Here is a 24,722-nt window from a genome sequence, read left to right as displayed (position 1 = left end):
TACACCATTTCCCCAGAGAAAGCACAAACTCAAGCCCACTTCTCCTTCAATTAGAATTATTCACGGAAGGTGGGTAGGTAATCAAATCTTTTCATTTGCTGGCAGTTCTGGCTTCCAAACTGGATTAGTTTTTTCCTCGTGCCCAGCTTTTCCATAAGCACTTGGCATGTGTCACATGGTCTACTCCCCGTGTCTTTCCCGTGATTCCTCGGCAGAGACAAAGCTTTGGCAAAATAAATTCACATTTGTGATGAAATCATCAGTATATGAAATTAAAATGGATTTAGATAAGTTAATGCTTACACAATATGAAGCAATATACTTTTATAATGGAGTCAGTTACAGCTGTGAAATGGGCATTATCTTTAGTAAGAGGGGATCTGGTGAATGCTGTCAGCTAAAGGGTTTAATCTAAGTGTATGAATTATGTCAGAGTACATCTGTACTTCTTCCTTAGTTTCCCCTTTCTGTTACTTCAACATCATTAATAGTTGGATACTAACTCTTTCCATTCAAATTTAATATAACTGCTATAGCCTGCTCAATGGTTGATGGTATCATTTCAACCTGAACCCAGCAGGCGAAAGATGGCTCCAGATGAAAGGTCTGTTCAAGGTGGCAGCTTTTTCATAATTCTGTCCTACACTAAAATGAAAATTTCAGAATTGTACAGTCAAGGATGATCATATTCATTCTAAATACAGAAAAAAATTTATTATCTGTGACTACAGATTCACCATGAGTTTGATACCAAAGAACCAGATTCATTCTCAGGTTGATACATAATTATGAATTGTGTCAGGCAAAGCTGTGAAATATGAGTTAATTTGAAATATACTGTCAAGCCATGGTTTATGTTCAGATTCAGCAAAGCCCATTAGCCTAAGGATTTTTGATTAGAGAAATAAAGCAAAGCCAAACAGGAACTACATGACTTCAACTACATGCTCTCACTGTGCACATGTGAACGAGACTATTGGCAGACAGGCTGGCGGGGTGGCCACGACAGGACCCTCATGCTATTTGCCCTTCCTGAGCCAGTGAACAATGAGCTCGTGGTGAAGTCTGCTCATGGTTAGGTATGAAGGGAAAATGAGAGACATGCGAAACGTGATTTCAAACTACAAAGCCAGATGTGGGGGCTGATGCTCAGTTGGTCCAGGGCTTGCTGCGGAAGTATGAGACTCAGGGTTTGGACACCGGCCCCCAGATGAAACCCGGAGGCCCAACAGCAGCCACGCCAGTGCTGGGGCTGGAGCCAGGAAGAGGTGCAGAGACACGTGACTCCAGGGCAGTGGTTCTCAATGTGCGGGTGGCGGCCCCTTTGGGGGTCAGATGGTCCTTTCACAGGGCTCACATATCGGATATCCTGCATATTAGATATCTACGTTACGTAATCAAATTATATAAGATTTATGATGAAATTATAAAGTAGCAACCAAAACAATGTTATCACAAGGAACCATATTAAAGTGTCGCAGCGTTAGGAAGGCTGAGATCCACTGTTGGAGGGCGTATGGCCCACCAGGGTAGCCTAACTGAGGAGCTCGAGGCTCACGGAGAGACCCTGTCTCAGAACTAAGATGGGGACAGACACCTGATGCCAACCTGTGGCCTCCACACGGCTGTGCACACCCAGGTGCATAGGTGCACACTGCTAGCAATACAGACACCACACCAACAGCACGCACATGCACAATAAATGAGGACGGAAGTTCAAAGCAAACAAGCACTAATTCTAATTCATTTACTACTGTGCAGATACGTACTTGACGTGTATGTATTGCGGGGCACACATCCCACGGTGCTCGTTTGGAGATCAGAGGACAGGGTAAAGGTGCTTTTCCTTCTACCTTTACTCAGGCTCTGGGCAATGAACTCACGTCCCACAGCATGTGTGGCAAGTGCCTTTACTATTTGAGCCACCTCATTGGTCCAATTATTAGCAATTCAACTCCACTTTAACTTTGAAAAGTTTCTGACTTTACATAATGTCATTCATATCTGAAAATCTCCTTTTTTTTTAGATTGAAGAAGTAGTTTGTTTTATGTTAATAAAACATAAAATACAGTTTTTCTCACTAGTATCCAATTAGCTTAATATTTATTACACTGAACTTCGCTTCCTCCTTCCTAATGGAGCAATGCCTACAGCAGATATTTTATAAAACCGGACAGTTGACTGAATGACACAGAAATCCACATGGAAGGAAGTGAGGAGTGATTTGTGAGTGGAGTTTGCAAAGGGGTTCATCTACAGTACAAGCTGATGTCAAATCAGGCCAGAGTTAGAGCAAAGATGCCGTTCAAGCACTTTGGGTAAATTATGCACAGAGCATTTGACACGAGTCAGCTGTCTGATTTCTGTCTTCTGTCTGGTTGGTTGCTTTGTGGTCCTGAGAATAGAAGCCAGGGAACTCTACCACTGAGATACACCCTCAACCCCCAACTTTCTGTCTCAATATTCTGAAATGTACAAAAACTTTTGCACTTGAAAATTAAGTACAACAGGTACAACAGGATTAAGTAACAGTAATGTGGTAGGATTAAATAAGTAGTATAATTGTCCACAGAGCAAATGACATTTTATCTTAGTAGCTTGACTCCAGAGGACAAGAAAATGGCTGCTGAAAAGAAAGGCACTAGCCGAGGGGCTGTTGGCAGTTGATGGCAGCTGGGGGTGAGCTAGCTTGTCCTCAGCAGTGTGAGCACGGGTGGGTTGCCAGGGTCCTAGCAGACCACATATTCCATGCCCATGCATACACAGCAGCACTCACTGACTCTGTGATTAAATAAAGAACTACAAGCGAAGTGCATGAAATTTTGAGGGAGAGACGGTGAGAGCCCTGGAGGAAACTGGGAGTGCATTGAGGGGTGGATATGGTCAAAATACATTCTATACACGCATGACAGTTTTTAAAGACTAATAATAAAATATTTTCTCCCTGAACAGAAGTAAAAAGCTCTATATTGTTTGAAAAAGATTCCAATCTCTTTTTTAAATCCACAAAACAAAACTCTAAGGAAGAAAATAATTTATTTCAAAATAAACACATTCTATACTGGACTGTTGCCATCATGTTTAAAAGAATGCAGTGTGGAAACTGAGGATTTTGGAGGTGTGAACAGAGAGCTCCTTGGAGAACATTAGAGTCTTAATGCTTACAGCCAAGTAGCCCTCACAGTTCATTTAGTGTTCATTTAATCACACCAGGCAATAGGAAAATGCTGGCTCTTTCACGTATTCTCTCAGATCAGGTTTTCATTATACTATTTTATGGTTTAAAACTGTTTTAAAATGTGCTCAGGGCATTTCCCAACTACTTTCAAAGGCAGTTAAAGGAAAGGACTGGCCTTCCCACCCCAGGAACCCCTCACAGCAGGATGTTTTCCGAAGAATTCCTCAGGATCCTGGAACTCTCTATTCTCCATCTCCCAAAACTTTGACTCTCATAGAAACTCCTGTCAAAAGGCCCTCAGCAACATGCTACAATGGGCTGGAAATAGCTTCTCAGGGTCAATGATGGCTTTATTATTATTATTATTATTATTATTATTATTATTATTATTATTATTCTGATATTTTCAAGAACTGAACATAATACCTGAACATTCACCCTGGAAAATGGGGGTGAACCTCAAAATCTTTGTGGCTTTTCCAGAGGAAATGCCCTGATATCATGGGCCAACGCAACGTCTTTTGATGTCTGGGGATCCCACACTAACAAACAAGCTGATATTTTTTTTCTTGGGATGTATTATAATCCAGTTTCACTTTGTCATTTCAGGTGACAGGGGTAATTCAAAAGCTGGGTCAGCCATGCTTTCCTTTTGTCCCTTTTATGCTCATAATATCATTGCCACAGAGCAGGTCAGAGTACAAAAATCTTTTTCATAACATTGACCTTCTGTCTAGTCGTACATGCCAAGTTATAAAACTGCTATTTTAAGCACATGAAACTAAGTAATCCTGACTAGTTTATTTATTTTTAAAAAGAGAAACACAATAGATCTAAAAAACGGTATCCATAATATGTGCAAAAGTAAGAGGCAAGGTATTTTGGTGTGTTTTGGGTGTGGTCAACATTTAGTGTGCCATGAAAAAGTTTATTTAACTGGGATTTTCAAAAATGTTTTGGTCTTCTTATCTAGAAGTCTGTAGGCTGGAGTAGTGACCTTTGTGCAAGCCCACAGTCATCACAGTGTTCCTCTCAGTCTTTGCCACCCAGTCTTGGTCTGTAGTCCAGAAGTCTCAACATCCTCTTGAAGATCTTTCTAGAAATGCAGTGTGCACGTTCTCAGGCCCTACCCCAGATTTCTGCACCCAAATCTGTATTTATTTATCCATTTATCTATTCATTTACTTGTTCTAAAAATAAGATCCTAAGCTATTTGAATGCATGTATAGCGCTGGCTAACTTACCAGGCCACGGGTGTCGGGAACTCTGGAATCTGGCAAGTTTTATTTTCCAGGTTGATAATCACCGGGTGCAGCCGAAGTTGGGCATCCACTGTTACAACTGGCCTCGCTCTGTAGGGAGAAAGCCAGGGCATGGGTGGGACTCGTGAATCACAGCAGGTCTTTACCCGACTAAAGGAACTCTTTTTCTAGAAGCCATCGTCAACGTGCCCAGCCTTGCACAACGGAGTCTGCTCACGTCATCAAGAAGTGGGCATCACGTTCAGCTGGTGTCCTCTAAACTGTCTGAGGGCAGAGAACTCTGAACAAGGAATGCTGGAGGACTGCCGAGCACGTTACGTCCATTGGCCTGATTTCTTTACTGACTGGACTCCCATATCGTGATAACATAGTGTGATTATAGCACAGCTCCATAATTTTCTTGGAGCCCTATGTTCACATTTTAAGAGACACGTATCTTCCTTAAAGAATTATTTTACGTTTATTTCTGTGTTGTGTGTGTATGTACATACGCTGGTGATGGTGGAAGCCAGAGAGGGCATCAGATGTTCTTGGAGCTGGAATTACAGGTAACTATGACCACACCACGCAGGAGATGGGAGTCAAACTAGGTCTTCTGCAGGGGCAGCAAGCTCCCTTAACCACTGAGCCGCTCTCAAACCCCAAGGTATGTCTACTCATAATAAGTACATGAGATTTTTCTTTTCTTTTTAATTTTGTTGGCTCACTGATAATTTTTCAACCTGATTAGCAATTTTTTTAGCTAAACTTTGTAGATTTACAAAGTTTACAGAACAATTCTGTATTTCACCCAGAGCAGTGGTTCTCAATCCTGTCTGCACAATGAAACTACTTTGGGAACTTTCGAACAAACACTAGGCTCAGACATCAACATGGGTCCATAGAGCTGGTACTTCCGGGGTAAGGGCCAGGGCTGGAATTTTAAACACACTCTCCGGGTGAGTTTAATAGTCGTATCTGAGGAGAGAAACTGATGGGAATGGCATTGGAGACACACTGATGCCATGTTGAATAGATTTTATTTGACAGAAGGAAGGGAGGGCCATGCCTAGGAGCAAAATGCTGCGCAAGCCACTACTTCAAACAATTTCATGATAGCAACAAGGGGGCCGCTGGGAATTTTTGCAAGCCTCTTGATGTTATGTGTACTGTATTATTTTATTTTCAAAATTGTATTATATTGAAAAAAACAGATGATAAAATGGTATTGGCATGCAAGAGATTTGCTGTGGCCATGGCATTTGAGTAAAAAGGAAAAGCGAGTGAAAGAAGGTGGGGGTAATAATCCCCTCAAGGGTGGAGAAGAACATCCTGACATTGGCATTGGGGGTTTTTTGGGCAGAGTTGCCTGTGACAGGATTTCTCTGTCTCCAAGGACTGGCAAGCACTTATGTCCTTGTGCCAGGATTAGGTTGGAGCAGCTCATGGAAAATACGGGATTGTCACGGGGTTGTGGTGGATTTGGAGTGTGGCAGACAGAGCCAGGGTTCTGGGCTTTGTCAGTTTACGGCCATAAGAATCCTAAGCCTCATACTTTAGAGCTGCTAGGAGTTTCAGCTCTCTGATTCTCTGTATCTGAAGTGAGAAAGGCTGACACAATCAGACCGTGATGTATTTATATTGGGTTGAGGAAGAAAGGCTGACTGATTTGAGGAAAGTTCACCTTAGGATCTCTCTAGTAGTTAACTATCCTAGTGTCACATGCCTAGAACACCTGCACACACAGGTCTCTATCCGTGCACTCACACCTGACCTTGCCTTGAAATTCGGACCTAGTTTCTTGGATTCCTATTAAACATTTTAAAAAAGCCCAGCTGTGTACCCAGTGATTACTCAGTATAATGTGCATTCATATTCTCCTTTGAACAGAAGTATTGTCATAGGTAAGTGTTGACGGTCCTGTTTACAGATGAGAACCAGAGGCTCGAAGGTCACTGGAGTTGTCCCCGAAATTACACAAACAGTTCGTGTGTGGAAGAGTCAGGTTCTGAATCCATGTCTGCTGCTTTAGTGCTTCAGCAGGGAGGAGATGACCCCGGCATCGTTTATTCCCCAGCTTGTTGTGCATACTTGGGTATAGGAGTGAGGGCAAATAGTCACATTTTGGCCATCACAATTCTGTCCTACAAATATGGATACTGATGATTCCCAAAGCCAAGAGTCCAAGCTTAGATCCATCTAAATCATGGGTCATTTTCTGATTTGATGAGTTCAATGACTTGTTTAATATTAGTTATATTGGTAGGAGCTTGAGGTTTGCTCTTAAAGCAGGAGAATAAAAACACATAAAAATGAGAGGCAGGTTAAAAACAGATGGGAAAATGCAGCCAGGGTTCTAAAAGGACACAGGAACACTCTCCAGAATAAACAAGTGGGATAGGTCTTTGTATTCTTAAGCAAAACTAACAATATAAGGAAAATGCAAAAGCATACCAGAGACCACGTACCTGTAGACAGCCACTTTCCCTTTTCCAAACGCCCCTACAAGCAAATCTTTAAAAGAAGACAAAATCAAAATACAAGCATACATTCTATTGAAGTAATCAACCTGAAACCCCAGATCAGAAATGCCCCCCCCCGCCAGTCTGAATCTTTCTGAGCACAGACACGATGCTACAAGTGGGAAATCTCCACACCAGAAAACTTCGTTTCATGAACAAAATGCCTAAAAGTTTTGTATAAAATTACTTGCAAGCTCTGTACAAAAGGTCTGTATAAAATGTAAATGAATTTTGTGTTTATGTTTGGGTCTCATCTTTAAGATCTGTCACTACGTGCATGCACAAGTTCCACAACCTGAAAAGAAAATAAGCAGAATCCTAAACATTTCTGGACTCCAGTGTTTCTGATAAGGATGGCTCAGCTTTATCCGCACTAAGCTCAAAGTCCGAAGCAGCACGTGGACTGTCCCTGAGTGCTGGCCATAGAGTGACAGCCACAGAAACAGAGGAGGAATCCACACTGCTCGTAGACGGTTTGGAAGAGTGTGGAGCTTCGGTGTAACAACACAGCAGATGAGTAGCTGGCTTCCAAACGCCTTCTGCCCCTAGGTCAGTGTTTCAGACACACTTTAGGGTTCACCACGGCATCGGTTTTCCCATTCTCTAGATTCAAGGCAGATGACCCACGAAAAGGCAAAGGGAAATAGTACAAGTTGAGGGCTGATAAAAGGCCAGGTAAGCCTGGCCCATTACATATGCCGCCTTCTTTCTCTCTTACCAAGGACAACTCTAGGAAGCAAGGGTCATTGCCTGTGTCATTCTGTGTCATTCTGAGGCCACCATTCCCTCTTTCCAGAGAGTGAAGCCAGTGAGTATTCTTTTGGCACAGTATCCCACAACCTAGCAAACAACTGAAGTGTCATCCTGAGGATCTTAGTTAACAATAATAATAATAAATAGCACACAGACAAACACGCTATGTTATCAAAAATTATTTCCAGTGATTCCTTTGACTTCTATGAGGAAATTCACAAGTTTATCAGCTGTGCAACTCACAGGGAAACTGAAGGTTGAGAAGACTAGATTACAGACTTACTAACAGTCACATAACCAGGTCAGAGCTGCATCCCAGTGACAGCAATAGTGAAGCCTTGGGCTCTTTGAGGGGCAGCAACTGTCTCAGCAATTTGCCTGCAGGGAAAGCGGCTTGTTTGTCTCTATCTAATTTACAGTGGTAATTCTTGATGGAAATACACATTAAAAGTGATCCTGCCTACAGAGTGTACAGAGTGTACAGACTTGGGAGGAATTAGGGATGGAGAAGGAAACATACACAGTTCAAACTATAACTGGTGAATTCTGTAAAGGAAAGGATAAGTATTCTTAAAAGAGAAAGAAGCAGAATCTTAGTTTGCAGAGCTGTATGGAGGATGACAGAGCAACTAAGTTGGTGTGATGGGATTTCACAGCAAAATGACTCTTGTGCTGTGCTGTCTCGTCAGCCATCTTTCTACCTGGTACTTGCTCGCAGGGTTACTCCTGGGAACAGCCCTAACCACTTAAGGCTGGGAGCTGGCACCAACCAATAGAAATGCAGCTGAGCCTTCATCCTCTTTTAGTCTTCCTTCATCCTTCCTTCAACAATATTTCGCAGGCTAATTTATCAAATACACAATTTGTCTTCTAATCCCTGGTTTAATGACTGCTTGGGGACCTAAGTCAACCTAAGATACAATAATTCCTATTGAACATTTTCTCTTAAGAAATAGTCTCAAGCATCTCCAAGATCAAAACACCAGGCAAACTCTTTCTGTTTTATAAATACAGTGTCTGGAACTGGAGACTCGAGGTTTGACTCTGAGGCACTGTGCATGCTGTTGTTTGAGTAGGTCAGACACACACCATCTAAAGAGAGCTGTGTTTACAGAATTAAAGAAAGCATGAGAAGGGAGCTGCAGCTTAGCCAGCTTCTGCCTTAAATCCATGAAGCCAGATGCCTACATTCCTGTGTCGTACAGTTTAAAAACTCCCTTCAATAACTTATATCAGAATTTCAACCTCTCCGACTATTTTCATGCATAGTCTTTGTTTCCTGGGTCTCCCTGGGGATATTAGTGCATTTTTCACTGCTGCCGGAACATGAGCCCTCCTTTCTGTGTTCTCACAGGCTCCGAGCCTGAGCTGAGGGTGACATAGGCAGCCCCACTGGAATCTGTAGCTGATGACACGACAACAGATGGACAGCTGTCACATCAGCTGATTCAAGGGGCTTGTGGGTTTTGTTTTTGGCACTGAGTACAGTGAAATATTTCTACCCAAGGACTGGACCTTTTACTAATAAGAGACGAATTTTAAACATTTGTTGGGAAGATTTTAGTGGGTAAGAGAGCTTGCTCTGCAAGCACGAGGACCTGATTTTGAATCTCTGGCACCATGTAAAAAGCCAGACATTGCTGTGCGTACCTATAGCTTCCAGCATTGGCAGACAGAGACAGGTGGATCCCAAGAGCTCCGAGACCTGCCGCCCAGCACACAATATGAGTTTCCAGCTTGGAGAGACCTTCTCCAGGGCTGAGAGGTGGACAGCAGTAGAGAGAGAACCCAATGTCCTTTTCTTCCCTTTCCATGGTCATGTATGAGCATGAACACTGCACACTTGTACCACACACGCATATACCATTCTCTCTCTCTCTCCTCTCTCTCTCATGTGCACACATACACACACACACACACACACACACACACACACACACACACACACGCACACACACACCAGAGACACAGAGAGAGATAATTATCTGATAAAGAAGTGGAAGACACATGAGAAGAAACAGGGCAGAAATCTTTGAGTTTGCATAGGCAAAGCCTTCTTGCAATAGGATGGATTAAAATAAATTGAAATCTTTGCTTCTGTGGTATCAGGCACAGAGCAAGATACAAAATCAAGGCCCAAAGCTTTCTGCTGAATAAAAGTAAATGCAAGCGTGATGACATTGAAAGGATGAGCTGCATGAAGAACTGTGGTGCTTATCCAAGCAGGGTAGTGGGAAATAGGGTGGAATTCTGCTGGGTTTTATTTTATTTTATTTTATTTTATTTTATTTTATTTTATTTTATTTTATTTTATTTTATTTTATTTTATTTTATTTTATTTTATTTTATTTTATTTTGCATGTGCACTTGAAGATAGTAGAAGAATATGCACACACCCTCAAGAATCTAGAGGCTCCATCACCATCAGATTGTCATTAGAATCCCAAACTCCTAACGATGACAAAAAAAGGGGGTTCTTCCCTTTAGGCACTGTAACTCCTGTGTTTCGGGGAGGGAGTTTTCCAGCTCTAAAAAAAAATAAAATTAACAGGTAAAATAGGTCACATTTTTCTTCCTGAGATGTGGCCACAGTTATTCGGAGGCTAAGAAAATAGTTAACTACCCCTAAACCATGCTTATCTCTTGAGACCCCACCTTGGTATTATGCCTGCTGGAAAAGGCCAGAAGCATTTATGCTCAGGATCTCAGGCTGGCCTGATCTCCCTGTGGGAGGAGAACTGATCTGATGGTTTCATTTCTCACTAATTTGTCTTTCTAAAGGACAGGACTGGCTTTGATGAGTACCACACAGCTTCTCTTTCTCTCTCTGCTACTCTCTGTGTGTTACACAGGTAAAGAACGGGTGTTTGTATGTGCGTCCACTTACACATCTATGTATCCTTTATATACACATAAGTCTGGGTGTATATATTCATGCACAAATATGCACACACATCCAGAGACAACACTTGTTAAGGACTCCTACAGAATTCTGATTGGGTGGGAGTCAGTCTTCTCTTCCCACCACGTTGTTCTCAGGAGCCTAACTCATCAGGCTTGATGGCAAGCACCTTTGTCCACTGGACCATCTTGCCAGCCCCTCTCTTTAGGCATTGAAATGGTAATCTGGAGACAAAGTAATTTTGCTGCTGCTCTGTGGATCTGTAACCATATACACCTTCTCCCGACTCTCTGACTTTTAGATAACAGGTCTTACACCATGAGCTCATGCTCACTTCCTCTAATTAGGAAATCTATCACAAGCAAATCAACGAACAAACAAACAAACGAAAAAAGTTGCCCTTTTCCACATATACACACTAGTTGTTTTTGTTTTGTTTTGTTTCTCTGGAAGAAATAACTGGCAACTCAAATCGGTTCTTTCCACTCAATCAGAAAATGTTCTCCAAATGTTTCAGGCCTTGGTCACAGCCTCACTGGCCTGCGAAGCACAGTCTGTTTTCCTTTGGATGGAAGGACTGGGTCCTCTTAAAGAAATAAAAGGGGACTTAGCATATATGCAGGATCAGTTAGCAAGAAAAAGTAACCCTAATAAGATGTGAAGTCACTGGGGACGTGCTCATCCATGTCCGTCACTGCAGGCCCCAGACTGTTATTTTGTTTGTTTGTTTTTCTTTTTTTATTAAATTTTTTATAAATTACAGTTTATTCACTTTGTATCTCATCTGTAGCCCCCTTAGTCATCCCCTCCCAATCCCTCTTCATCTCCTCCGATGACCCTCCTGAAGTCCACAGATACTGGTCAGTCCTCCTTCCTTTCCCTCTGATCCTAGCCTATCAAGTCTCATCAGGACTGGCTGCATTGTCTTCCTCTGTGGCCTGGTAAGGCTAGGCTGCTCCCCCATCAGGGGGAGGTGATCAAAGAGGCAGCCACTGAGTTCATGTCAGAGACAGTCCCTGTTCCCCTTATTAGGAAACCCACTTGGAGACTAAGTTTCCATAGGCTACATCTGTGCAGTGGTTTTAGGTTATCTCCATGAATGGTCCTTGGTTGGAGTATTAGTCTCAGAAAAGACTCTTGGACCCAGATTTCTTGGTTCTATTGCTCTCCTTGTGGAGCTCCTGTCTCCTCCAGGTCTTTCTTCTTTCATAAGATTCCCTGCACTCTGCCCAAAGCTTTGCTATGAGCCTCAGCATCTGGTTTGCTACCTTGCTGGGTAGAATCTTTCAAAGGCCCTCTGTGGTAGGCTCTTGTCCTGTGTACATTAACACGATGGAATACTACTCAGCAACTAAAAACAAGGAAATCATGAAATTTGCAGGCAAATGGTGGGAACTAGAAAAGATCATCCTGAGTGAGTTATCCCAGAAGCAGAAAGACACACATGGTATATACTCACTTATAAGTGGATATTAGACATATGATATAGGATAGACATACTAAACTCTGTACATCTAAAGAAGAAGGAGGACCCTAGGTAAGATGATCAATCCTCACTCAGAAAGGCAAATAAGATGGACATCAGAAGAGGGAGAAAACAAAACTGTTATTTTCAAACAAGGAGGAAGGGAAGCACTCATCCTTCCGGTGCTCGGGCTTCGGAGTCTGACTTCACGAGGAAGGAAATCTTAGAGTTGATTTTTTGTTCCAAGGGGTGGCTACATTTGGAATATGTGCTTGAGGTTTGTTCAGGTAGGGAGCGTGCAGTGAGGAGGAGGGGAGACTCCCCAGGAGAAGACCTGCCCAGCAGGGAGGAAGACAGGTGACAGTGTTCCACTAAATCTTAGTCCAGAGTCATTTCCTGTCACCCACACACTTATACTCCCTAAGCTCAGGCAGTCCTTGCCGCCTGTAACCTCCATTCTGGAACCTTCTCCTTGTCCCGCCATCCCGAGGAACACACTAGTCTTAAGAGAGCTACAGGGACCGTCAGATAGTTCCTTCTTTTATTTTGGAACTCAAAAAGTTTTACTGAGGCTCGGAATTTTTTTCAGTGGGCAAAGTGTTCACTGGGTGAGCCAGAGAGCTCAAGTTCAGATTCTCAGCATCTACATATATTCCAGGGATGTGAGCTGTCTATAGTGTCGATGCTGGGGAGGAGATTCCTGAGGGTTGCCGCTCAGGCAGGCAAGCTGTACGCCTATGCTCTAACTTCAGTGAGAGACTCCTCCTTACGACTAAGGTGGAGAGTGATGCAGAAAACACACACTGTCCATCTCTGGCTGCCGGGTGTGCACGCACATGTGAAGACACGTGTGCATGTGTGCGACACAGATGCACATCCACACGCACAGGATTTAGTGATTTAGAGTGCATGTGTACAATGAGGGGTACCATAAAAACATCCCAAGAAATGTGGAGAGAGAGAAAGAGAAAGTGAGAGCAAGAGAGGGAGAGAGAGAGGAGAGAGGAGAGAGAGAGAGAGAGAGAGAGAGAGAGAGAGAGAGAGAGTTCAGTCCATAAGAGCATAGGAACCTGGGTTCAAATCCCAGCACCCACATAAAAAGCCAGCTGTAACTGCTTCTTCCTTCAACTTCAGCATTTGGGGGCAAAAATTTGGGGGCACTTAGCCTAGCTGAAACAGTGATCTTATGATTCAGTCAGACACCCCTGTTCCAAGGCAAGAAGAGAGCAGTAAGAGGATTCCCAGCATCCCACACTGGCCTCTGAAAGGGCACACCCATTCCCCATACGATAATGAAAAAATGAATGCCGTAACATAACATCTATGGAAAGGTAGTAGTTGCAGGAAAAGATTAATACCAACTCAATAGGGTGCATCTTAAATAGAGAGAAAATAAAGAGATCATGCAGGAATTCTCAGGTTATCATTTTAGCAAATACACCCGAGCATGTTCAAAAGGACAGAAGAAGCAGGGAAATACTGCTACCATGTCAGCCTGGCCAAAGGCTAGTGTTTTCCAGAATGTTTGGCACCTAGTTAAAGATACATGCTTATTATTTATGTCTAATCTGTAACTCATACAGCTTAATAAAACTATGAACATACTCATAAAAGTTATAAGGCGAGATTTCACATGAAACAGTTATGGCCAATAAATATATGGGAGGATATTTAACTTCACTAGTCATCAAAGGATTGCAGATGAAGGAAACAAGGATATTTTGTTTTTAAATTAGATGGACGAGACTGGCCCAGGGCAGGACTGGTGGAGAACCACGAATTCGGGTGCCTGGTTTAGGAGAGGATAAGCTGATGTTTTTCTTGGAAGGTTGTTGCTTGTTTTTCAGATAGGTTCTCAGATAGCCCAGGATGGCCTTGAACTTGCTATGTAGTTGAGGATGACCTTAAATTCCTGATCCTCCCACCTCCAACTCCCATGTGCTGGGGTTGTGGGTATATGTGTACCACCTTGCCCAGTTGGTGTCCATGGCCCACAGCTGGGTTGACTAGTCTGTCTAGACTCCAGAAATGTTTCCAACTTTTGGAAAATCACAGTAAATAGGTGTACATAAGTGGTTACACATTTACATGACCATTCATTTACATATAGGGCACTTTTGACTTGCACAACATCTCTCCTTTAATTCCCTCAAAAAACTTGGAAACCCCGATTTAAATGAAGTGTCTGCCAAGCGAAAAATTGCGGGATGGAAGGTGAAGACCTAGGAGTTCCAAATCCTGGTTTGCTTGGCCACTGACTTGTGCATGTCCGTGGAGTAGTCTTCATTCAGTAACATACCTGATGGAGCCTTTGAAGAAAGCAAACTAAAACGAGAAAGTAAACTGCATAGTAGAATTTGCTGGGGTTGGATGAATGTTATTTTTTTGTGTTCTCATGTCTACCCCAAGCCTTTCCTAGCCTTGTCTTTTAGCCTTTCTCCTGCAGAGGTGCACACATGTGTGTGGGCGCCCGAGTGTGAGTGTGTATGTGTGTGTGTGTGTGTGTGTGTGTGTGTGTGTGTTGCAAGGCTTTCTCAACCTATTCATGAACATTGGGCATCATCTTTGTGATTCAGCCTACTGACTCTTGATCCCTGTTTGGGGATTGCTGTTGCCCATACATCATAGACTCACTTCCAGGCTATAATCATCAGGGTCCATTTTTGCTAGGCCTGTTCCTAAAGTATGTAAAAACCAAAAAAGACAGTCAGGTAAAGTCATTTCTGGGGAGCCATCGTGATCTGTTGCTCCATATATAGTAAGGATACTAAGAGAGATCACAGGAGCGGACACTGGTTAAAGAACACTGGCGTTAAAGATGCCAGTGTGTAAGTTTGACAAGGAAAAAATTGGTGTTTTGGGGTAGCAGAAAAACAGCTCATGTCTGTGGGAAGCCAGCATTAAAGGAGTTTCCTTAAGTTTGGCAAATGTGTTAACCTAAAAATAGACAGAGGCCGCCTGTTTTGCTATTTTATCACAACATGCAAAATATTATTGAGGGGAAGGTTATGAGCTGAGGAAGAAATGTTTGAGAAAAATGCATGATTTTATCCCAGAAAGCAATAATGCTAACAATCTGTCTGAAATGCTTCCAAATGAACTCCGGACAAAAACATTTATGAGCTTGAACACGGTATTAGGTTTTGGCATTGTAATTTACAAAAGGTTTTTTTTTTTTTTCTCTTAAAAAATATCCCCCACAAATAAAGAGCAGAATATCAAATAATGACTGTGCCTTATGAAAATCATTTTCTATACGTTATTAACAGCCTATGGTTGCAAGGACCACCCCTCCCCCACTCTGCTTTCAGTGTCGCTGTACAAATCATTTCACTCGGTCTGTGTCTTGGACCACACTGACGCACAGTGTATGTGTGTTGTCCCGGCAGCTGCCAAAAGCCCGAGAGAAAAGTTTGCTTCTTCAGGACAGGGTCCTTTGTCAGCCTATAGGAAATAAGTTCACAGTCCCTAGAAACGCCACAAGCTCCCAAGACACCCATATCCAGCTTGAAGGAAAACTTCTATGATTAGAACATTATGGGGTTGTATGTGCTTTCTAAGTATCATGCACTGAAGCCTTTACTTTTTAAAAAGACATGGAAGTAAGATGGGCGCTTTGGGGAAGGAGAAGGGGCTCAGAAGGAGTGGGGAATAGGAAAGGTTAACAGAGGGAGGGTATAATTTGATATGTTATATAGATATATAATTTTTATTAAAAATATAAAATAAATATATTTCATGGTATAAATTCTAACTTAGGAAGCACCTTACAGTGTGTCTGTATGGGAGGGATAATTTAAAATGATGTTATGTAGTGGGCCTGGGATTATAAGAGTAAGCAAGGACAGGTACCCTAGACCATGAGAGCCCTTGGCAAGCCATGGACATTTTTGAAGCTTTCATGGATGGAAACAAGAACGAGCAGAGAAGAGAGGCTCGGAGCACCCCAAATGAGCTCTGCCTACTTCACAATCCCACTGAAGGCCTGGCCAGATCCCAGCCTCTCTACTGTCCATTCACTCTTTCTTGTAAACACCTCTTAGAGAAGATTAATAGATTTTAGCTAATGATCCCTATCATCACAAGAAAATATCAATAAAATATGAATATCATATGGAAAGATATTCCATTAACAATGCAAGTAGAAAGGGCTCAAGAAGACTTTATTGGTTATTATTATTTTTTTAATGTGCCATTTTAGGGTAGCTCAGCAAAATGGCTGCAGCACAAGAATGCGGACCCGAGTTCAGATCCCTGCACCAATGTAACAACTCAGGGTGGTGATGTATACCAACTAGCCCAGCTGAATCAACAACCCTCAAAAAATAAACGAGAATGACTGAACAAGACATCAATGCAAAGCTCTAGCCTCCACATATATGGACAAGCATGCACACACACATTCACATACACACATGCGCGCACACTCACATACACACACAAACACACTCATCCACACATGTGCACACACTTAGATTCACACACCCGTGAACACGCACACACACATGAACCCTCTCATGGGAAACTTTAGACATTAATTATCTGAGGACACAGGACTGAGCCGAAGCAGAGAGCTTAGACCTCATCCTTACAGCTGAGTATCAATCTTGCCATTTTCACTTGGCTGGAAGGGTTGAGAAATGAGAATAATTAATTGAGTAATCACAAGAATCTTAGAGTTTTCCAATTGCATGCAGAACAATCCTGAACAGGGAGGGCTGGTCTGCTTAACTTTTTTATGGTTGGATAAGCTGAGGTTAACATAAGCCAAGACTGTAAATCTGGTCCATGATGGAGAAGAAGGGAGAACATGGGCTCCTGGCTTCACACTACATGGTGTGATGGTTCATCTCAGTGTTGAACTTGACTGGTATGAGGGGCAGCTAGCTGCTGTAAAGCCCATTTCTGTGTGTGTCCTTGAGGTCATTCCCGGATGCATTCAAAATTTGAACAGAAATTGAGAGGAAGTGGCCCTGTGGAGGGTGGGGCCTGATTGGAGGAAGTGGTCCCTGGTGGCTTTAGATCCCAAGGATCCAAGTGCTGTCCGTGGGGACTGCATCTTCCCATTGCCCTTCCTGCCACTTCCCTGCTCTGCTTCCTGTCTGCCCTGGTGTGAGCTACTTCTCCATCTCTCTCACCATGATGGACCAAAATGACTGAGAGAGAGCCAAACAAATCTTTCTTTAGGTTATTTTTTATTTTACTATAGATATTAAAAACCTATCACAGCTGCTACAGCAGTTTGAGTGGCTAATGAGGTCCTACTTGTCTGGTCGAGATAAAGCTAGGAGCAAAGGCCAAAGCTGCCAAAAGAGACCTACCACTTTAAGATGAACCCCTAGGAGAAAAGTACCAAAGTTCATTTTCATCATCTCTGCTTATAGTTCCCTGCTCATTCTACATAGAGATAAAATGACTTACTAATTTTCAGGGTTGGAAACCAGTGGTGAGTTAAAGAGACATGGGGACAAAGACATGTGCCTGTGAGGTAGATGGTGCATCGAATCATACATTCGTGTCATTCGCTCAATCATTCACTTACTCACCTAATCTTTACCTGGTTTCTTTTGTGTTAGCCAATGGTTTGAACACCAAGATTCCAAAGTAACCCAAACCATATTCATTTCTTTACTTTAAGAAGGAAAGTTGTCAAATAATCACATGAGTGTATAGCTTCCATTTGAGATGTGTGTTTCCACATGAAAGGCTTCCTTTGAAAGTGATATTTGACCTGAGTTTCTTAAGTGGGGAGTGAATATGGGGAAATGGCCAGGGTGTGTGAAGACTTTGAAACAGAAAGGGTGAGTAGAGGTAAAGACACTAAAATAGTGTCCATTTGCACATTAACAAAGTTAAATTACTTATTAAAAGAAGGGGGGGAGGAAGGGTTTGGGAGGGAATGAGGGAGCGGGATACAGCTGGTATACAGAGTTAATAAAATGCAAACAAACAAACAAACAAATAAATAAATAAAAGAATGGGTGGTAAGAGGGAAGAAATAGTGTGAGGGCTGGGATTAGGCTTCTTCTAGTTCTTCCTCATGCCTCCTTTGCTTCCAGGAAGCTGTGGCAGAGTATGAGGATCTTACCAGTTATGCCTTGACCAGCAAGATCAAGCATGGATGAGAACCCATTTTACTCAGTGATGCCACGGCTTTCAGAAAGAAGCCAGTGTACACTGTGGAGATTCAGAAGGAAATTAGTTCAAATTTAAACTGACAGATGCCATCTTGTACCTGAATGTAATAGCCATACAGTGTGATTTCTTTTATCTGGCGTGGGAAATGCTACAGTTTTACTATTCCAAGTTGGTTATTATTTAAATATGCTCTAGAGTAGAGTTTGGAGTAAGTTTTTTTTTTTTTTTACCAAGTGTTTATGGAAGTTTTAGCTTAGGCTCAGAGTCAGGTGTGAGGAAGTTATGGTTAGTTCTAATATTAGTGATAATAGCTCTGGGTGGAAGGCACACAATTTCAACATGGCCAGCTCCTCAGGGGCAAACCAGAAAAGCACACTGTTTCAACATGGCTTCCTTCAAGGGACAAAGTAGGTCGGCACAATATTTTAGCATGTCTACCTCTTCAGGGGCAAAGCAGAGGCATTGTAGGGAAAGGTGATCATAGTTCCTGCTCCTCAGGAGCCATATCCAGTGCTAGAATTGCAGCTGTGCACCACTATTCCTGTTTCTGTTTCTGTTTCTGTTTCTGTTTTTGCATGGGTTCTGGGGATCAAACTCAGATCCTCATGCTTCCAGACAAACACATTTTTGACCGATCATTACCCCAGCCTTGATATATGTGTATCTTCATAAGAACGTAACTGTGATGAGGGTTCTAGGGAATCAAAATCTGTTCCTTATGCTCCTGTAGTACGTTCTTATGGCCGAGCTTTCTCCCCAGTGGTCTGCCTCCAAATTCGTCTATAGTCAACTGTCTTAAAAGTTGTCTTCTTGGGACTGAAGAGATAGCTCAGTGGTTAAGAGCGCTGGCTGCTCTTCCAGAGGGTTCAATTCCCAGCACATGCATGGCAGCTCACAACTGTCTGTAACTCCAGTCCAGGGAACCACACACAGACATACATGCAGGCCAAGCACTGATATGCATAAAATAAAAACAAAATCCTAATTAACAAAAAGAATATATTGTATGAAAAAAATTTAAATTGTCTCCTATTTTGCCTTGTATCAAAGCCAGCTATTAAGATGCTTCGTCTGTGTGATACAGTGTTCCTGGAGGGCATACATTATGTCCACATAGTGTCACTATTTCATTTATGATGAATATTAATAAAATATGCATATTATCTAACTTAACTCAAAACATTCCTTTTACCGAAATTGGTATTAGGTGTTATGTCTGTTTCACTGATAAGAAAACTGAGGTTTCAGGGTGCAGTCACTTGCTAAGATTCCAGCCATTGTCACCTGCAGGATGGAACTCAGGCTCAAAGAGCTGAATACTTGTTTAATTCAGTACAGTATCCTTTTCACCTAGAACAGCAGTAGGCCTGTGGAAGGCGCTTAGTATGTGTTTGTGGAATAAGTAAATAATTGCACTCCTTGAAGCATGCTCAATGTTCTTCCATCATTCTTCTATCAATGTTATTCTGTCATTTTTAAAAATGGAGAAAATAAGTGGCTGTTCAAGACATTAGCTAAGCAATGTTGATAGTGCCTGGGTACATGTTATTAACAAATAAAGTAAAGAAATTCTAACTCACCAAGTTTAGCTATGTGACAAAGTATGTAATTTGTTGATTTCAGATAATATTGATGGTTTGGAGTAGTCAGGATACGTGGGAAGGAATCATAGTAGGAAGATGCTATGGGTTGAGGTATCTCAGTTAATTCAGCAGGTTACAAGTTTTGTCTTTGGCATTCTAGTAGCTACGTGAACACTTGGTGTCCAGATCTTGATTGTCAAATACAAGTCTTAAAGAATAAGAAAGGAAAGAACCATGGCTTTTTAAAGAAAGTTTGTTTGCAAGGTCTAGGAAGAAAAAAATTACACAGGATGATTCTGGAGTATCGTGAGGTGTTTTAGGGTATGGAAATACTTATAGAAAGATGGGCAATATAAAAAAGTCAGTGAAACCCACAAGAAGGCTTTTCCAGTCACTCAATTTGTGGCAAATCCAGCAACATAAATGAACATGGAAGTGGAATATGACACAAAAATTAAGAAACTGTCTATGGTTCCATACTAGTACTAATAAATAAATGAATGAACATATATAAATAAATGATTACATATATTTTCCTATGTTAGCATTACAGAGAATAAATTTATACACAGAATGAATTTAGATACATCACAACTTGTCAATAATAATTCTTCAGGCAAGACTCATTTATGGATGGTTAGATTAGTGAAAAAACATAGACGAAAGAAACAAGGTATTTCCATAGTCTATTTTTTAAAAATATACTCATTGTGACAAAAACATGCGACTTTCTGTGGGGAAGCCTATGACAGCCCCTTATGCAAGGACAGCAGGTGCAAGAAGACAGCTGCCATCACACTCCCTTGGCAGGATCCACCCGGGAAGACACAGCACAGCTGGGTGCTATTCTCATCAAATAAACGGCCTCCGTCTGATTCTAGACAAACTCCTGACAAAGCTAAATTCAGTGTTCTTCAAAACGTCCAGCCAATACGCCAGGTTGTGATAGTAAATGAAAAACCAAGAAAGTGTCAGAGGTAGAAGAAGAAGAAGAAGAAGAAGAAGAAAAGAAGAGGAGGAGAAGAAGAAGAAGAAAGGAGGAGAAGGAGAAGAAGAAGAAGAAAGGAGGAGGAGGAGGAGAAGAAGAAGAAGAAAGGAGAAGGAGAAGGAAAAGGAGAAGGGAGGAGAAGTAGGAAAAGGAGAAGGAGAAGAAGAAGAAGCTGACAAAATTCAATGCAGGATCCTCAATTGGATCTGGAGTGGGGAAAAAAGGATGTAAGAACTAAAAGTAAACATGCCACATTGAATTTCTAACAGATCTGTTTATTAGCTGATGGCTAATGGACTACAGTTATATAGGATGCTGTTCACAGGGGACTCTGAGTAAAAGCATCGTGAGATGTGAGTATCTTCATAACTTTTCTGTGAATCTAAAAATTTTCCCTAAAGTATATAAGGAGAAGCCATTTTAAAAATAATTTCACAAAATACTTTTATTTTCCTTAAGACTGATCCTTAGTGGCCTGCACAGTATTGTGGAAGCACCTGGGAGGCAGTGTGTCTAGGCCTGGGTTATCACCACAGATGCTGATGTCCAGACCTTTTGAGTAGCAACCCACACACCTGATTTACTTCTGGATGTTGAATGCGAGGCTCAGAGATGGTGAGCTGCGAAACTTCACTGGGAAACACAGATTAAGAACTGAGGCCTTTTACCTCTCTATTTCTCCTGCCTTGATGCGGAAGCAAGAATGAGCTCCATGGAATTAACTCAATTCCATTTAAACTCATAGGCTATGTTTACAAGAACATCAATATTCTAACTTGTAATATGTCATAGTGAATTTATGAGTAACATGCCTCAGTAAGAATGTCATATTTGCTTTGTTCATATGGTTTAGAAACACGAGAAGTGTGCATGAACTTTCACTACAAGATTTTAATGCAGTTCAACTAAACTTCAAATTAATGGGTTCAAGGTCCTTAAAGTTTAACAAAAATACATCATTCCCTTTGGCTCAAACCTCCCCTTTATTTTCCCTCCTGTAAAGGTTGGCCTAACTCACTTACATTGTGTGTACTCTCTCTCACTCCTTCTCCCTCTCTCACTCCTTCCTTTCCCCCTTTTCTACTTCCCCTCCCCCAGCATTCACTAAAACAGATGGGTCGTTTTATTTCATTGAGTGTAATTGTCTGAAATGGCTTCATGATATAATCACCATATATTAGGAGCCCGAACAAGACAACGATAGTCTTGGCTCTCAGCCCATGTTTTCTCCAGTTTTTATTGCTTGTAAGATTTGAGTCTGCCCTTCCTTCCTCTATCCTCTGATGCCGGGGCTATGTGTTTGGCAGGCTGCAGTTGCTATGCAATCATGGTTAACAGGATTAGACAAGATCATTGGATTTTAGGATTCCCAACTATCACAGCTGTTTCTTCTCCGGCATGTTTTCACTCAATTAATGTACACAAGATCCTCTGGCCAGCCCTTGGCTTCCAGTGAGGACCCACAGAGAAAGTTAAATAATCTCTATTTTGGTTTTGAAAATATCTGTGATTCCTATTTATCTGTGTGGGCCAGTGACAACACATTTTACATACAGAAACATCTAAGAAATGTAATTTGGATATCATAAATGTGAGAGAAAAAAAATTCATACGTTATTTTTATAAACGAATGTCTACAGTTCTGTAACTAAATCTCTCTTCACATGGTACAGACTTTTCTCTACTATTCTGCATCAATGTTTGAGTTGTCATTCACACGCCTCTTCCTTACTCTCTTCCACTCCTTTGTATTACCTCGGAGCTTGTCATCCCCATGTTTAGTCTATCTTTCATTTACAGAATTTAGAAGTTCCTTTTGCTCAGTTTCCATTGTCATCACATAGGAGTTCATCTCTAATTGGAATATAATTATATATTTAAATGGCTAAGGGACAGAAAAATAAGTGCATTGCTTATCTTTGCCACCTAGTAAATCACAGACAGCCCTGAGAGAAGTCCCTGCTACCTCATCTTCCATCCACGTGTGGCACTGAGGTAGGGTGAGGGGTGGCTTGTATCCTCACAGGGGATAGCAATCCACAGGGTAGAGAGGAAATTTCTTCTGGGGGATTACTAGCCAGGGGGATTCACAGTAGTGATAACCGGACTTATATTCCTATTTCTGGGTGAAAGAGGCAGACATATCCCTATAGGCCAATCTAGAGAAGTCTGTTTATTCAAGCAAAGGAGTGTGCCTTAGCATCCAAAGGAAAAAGTGGACTTCCAAAGTACATGGTTTTAAAAGTGAAGTGGAGAGCTGCCACTCCTTATGTGATTATATAATCTCACTTTAATTTCATGTGACGTCAAGTTGTAACACACGACTTGGCCAACTTACGTGTTATATGCGCACGCACATCAGTAGGTGTGCATGCTCCTCGAGCAGACAAGGAGAGCGGGCGTCATGCTCTATGAAACTCTAATCTACTTTCTTGAGACGCGGTCTCACTGAAGCTAGAGCTGGCTGGGGGCTGGAAAGCCCTTAGCATTCTGTTTTTACCCCTAGAGCCCTAGCGCTGCATGTATACAAGTGGACACTCCCAGCTTTTATCTGGGAGATTTGAACTCAGGTCCTCATACTTACACAGCGAGTTCTCCTGGCCACTGACCCACCCACCGCCTCCTCCACCATTTAATTTTACATCCACACAAGTCTTGTCTAAGTTTGTAGGTGAGGAAACGAAAGTTAAGACATTTTCTCACCCTTACACACAGCTGGCAATTAGAAGAGTCAAGTCTGCAACCTGGGCAGTCTGTCTCCAACCCAGTAGAATGCAATTTTTCGGAGTCCTCTGACACCTAAAACTATTGTGACAAAGTGCTTTTGACTCCGTCCACAACAATCAGACTCGATTCCCATCTTGATATGCACAGTCTTTTGTGAGAGTCTTTTCTCAAGTTAAAAGTGCGAACACATGCAACACTGCAAGCCCTGCCGGGAAGCAGAAGCTCGTGGAAGTTGAGTGGCCCCTTGAGTGTCAAGCCAGTCAGTGGGAATCTGAACCGGAGAGGTCTGAATTCCTATGCCTGTTCACGTGTGCCCTGCTAACTTTACCGGGATAATACTGGTTTGATTTTTTTCCCCCCAAGAAATAATATAGCGTCATCCAGTCTTACTACCCAAACTTGCTGAGTTAGAGCATATGACACTCGGCCTTCTCTCTTTCTCTCTGTAGAGAGCATCCAGGTTGTATTAAGAACATTAGAGTTCCTGCTGCTGTTTACGAATTGACACATGCGAGTGTGCCTTGCCACTGTTATAGTGGGCTTTAATGACAGGCTACCCAGAAAGGCTGTTTGCGGGCAGCAAGGCCAACCGATGCCCACAGTGTTATTCTGCTTATCCTATTGGCATTACAGCGAGGGGCAGTGTTCATTGCAATAACCAGAAAATACACCATTGTAACCCAGTCAGTAACTTCAGCGCCCACCACCACTGGTAAGCACCAATTTTAGTTGTTTTCCAGTTGGTAGCAACTTCAAAAAGTAGGTCTGGTCGAAACTTGGAATTTCAAATCTGTTTGTCTTTGCATTTTTTTCCCCTCATACATTCTTCAGGTAAGTAGGTTAAGGGAGTAAAGGCTTGAGGGTCTTGTTTCTGACTGGCTTGGAATGGAGACACAGAGAATGTGCCTTTGTGTGATGATTTCAGTGTGCCTTTGGCCTCGGAGGAATTCCCTGCTAGGTCAACCTGCCCTCACTGGCTCCTTGATGGGGTAAAACCTGGACGTGCATCATGTGCACCAGTTTTGATTTTGGAACCAGCTCATGTTCTGGAAGTAATCAGGGAATCAGAGGTGCCTGTTTATGAATCTACAGAGCCTGGGCATTTTCTCTGGCAACACATATAATTAAAACCAAATGATTATAAATTTCTAAGGTCTAGCACTATTTCTCTTATAAAATGTATGTTTTTTTAATTTACAAGAGTATTATTCAACAACATTTTAG

General features: G+C 42.0%; 1 protein-coding gene across 1 annotated transcript in view; it reads right to left on the bottom strand.

Moving 5' to 3' along the window:
• Positions 1–24,722, bottom strand: part of Itga8 (integrin subunit alpha 8) — a 165,092-nt gene that overhangs the window by 65,571 nt on the left and 74,799 nt on the right. The window contains exons 14-15 of the mRNA XM_055593745.1: positions 6,889–6,934; positions 4,424–4,531 (exon numbers count right to left, since the gene is read on the bottom strand). Of these exons, the coding sequence (XP_055449720.1) occupies positions 4,424–4,531; positions 6,889–6,934 (154 nt within the window). The remainder of the gene's footprint in view (positions 1–4,423; positions 4,532–6,888; positions 6,935–24,722) is intronic.

This window comes from Psammomys obesus, unplaced genomic scaffold (genome assembly GCF_907164565.1).
Source record: "Psammomys obesus unplaced genomic scaffold, mPsaObe1.curated_primary_1811, whole genome shotgun sequence".
Classification (NCBI taxonomy): domain Eukaryota; kingdom Metazoa; phylum Chordata; class Mammalia; order Rodentia; family Muridae; genus Psammomys; species Psammomys obesus.
Note: the sequence above shows the minus strand (reverse complement) of the source record. Positions and strands in the feature narration are given on the sequence as shown.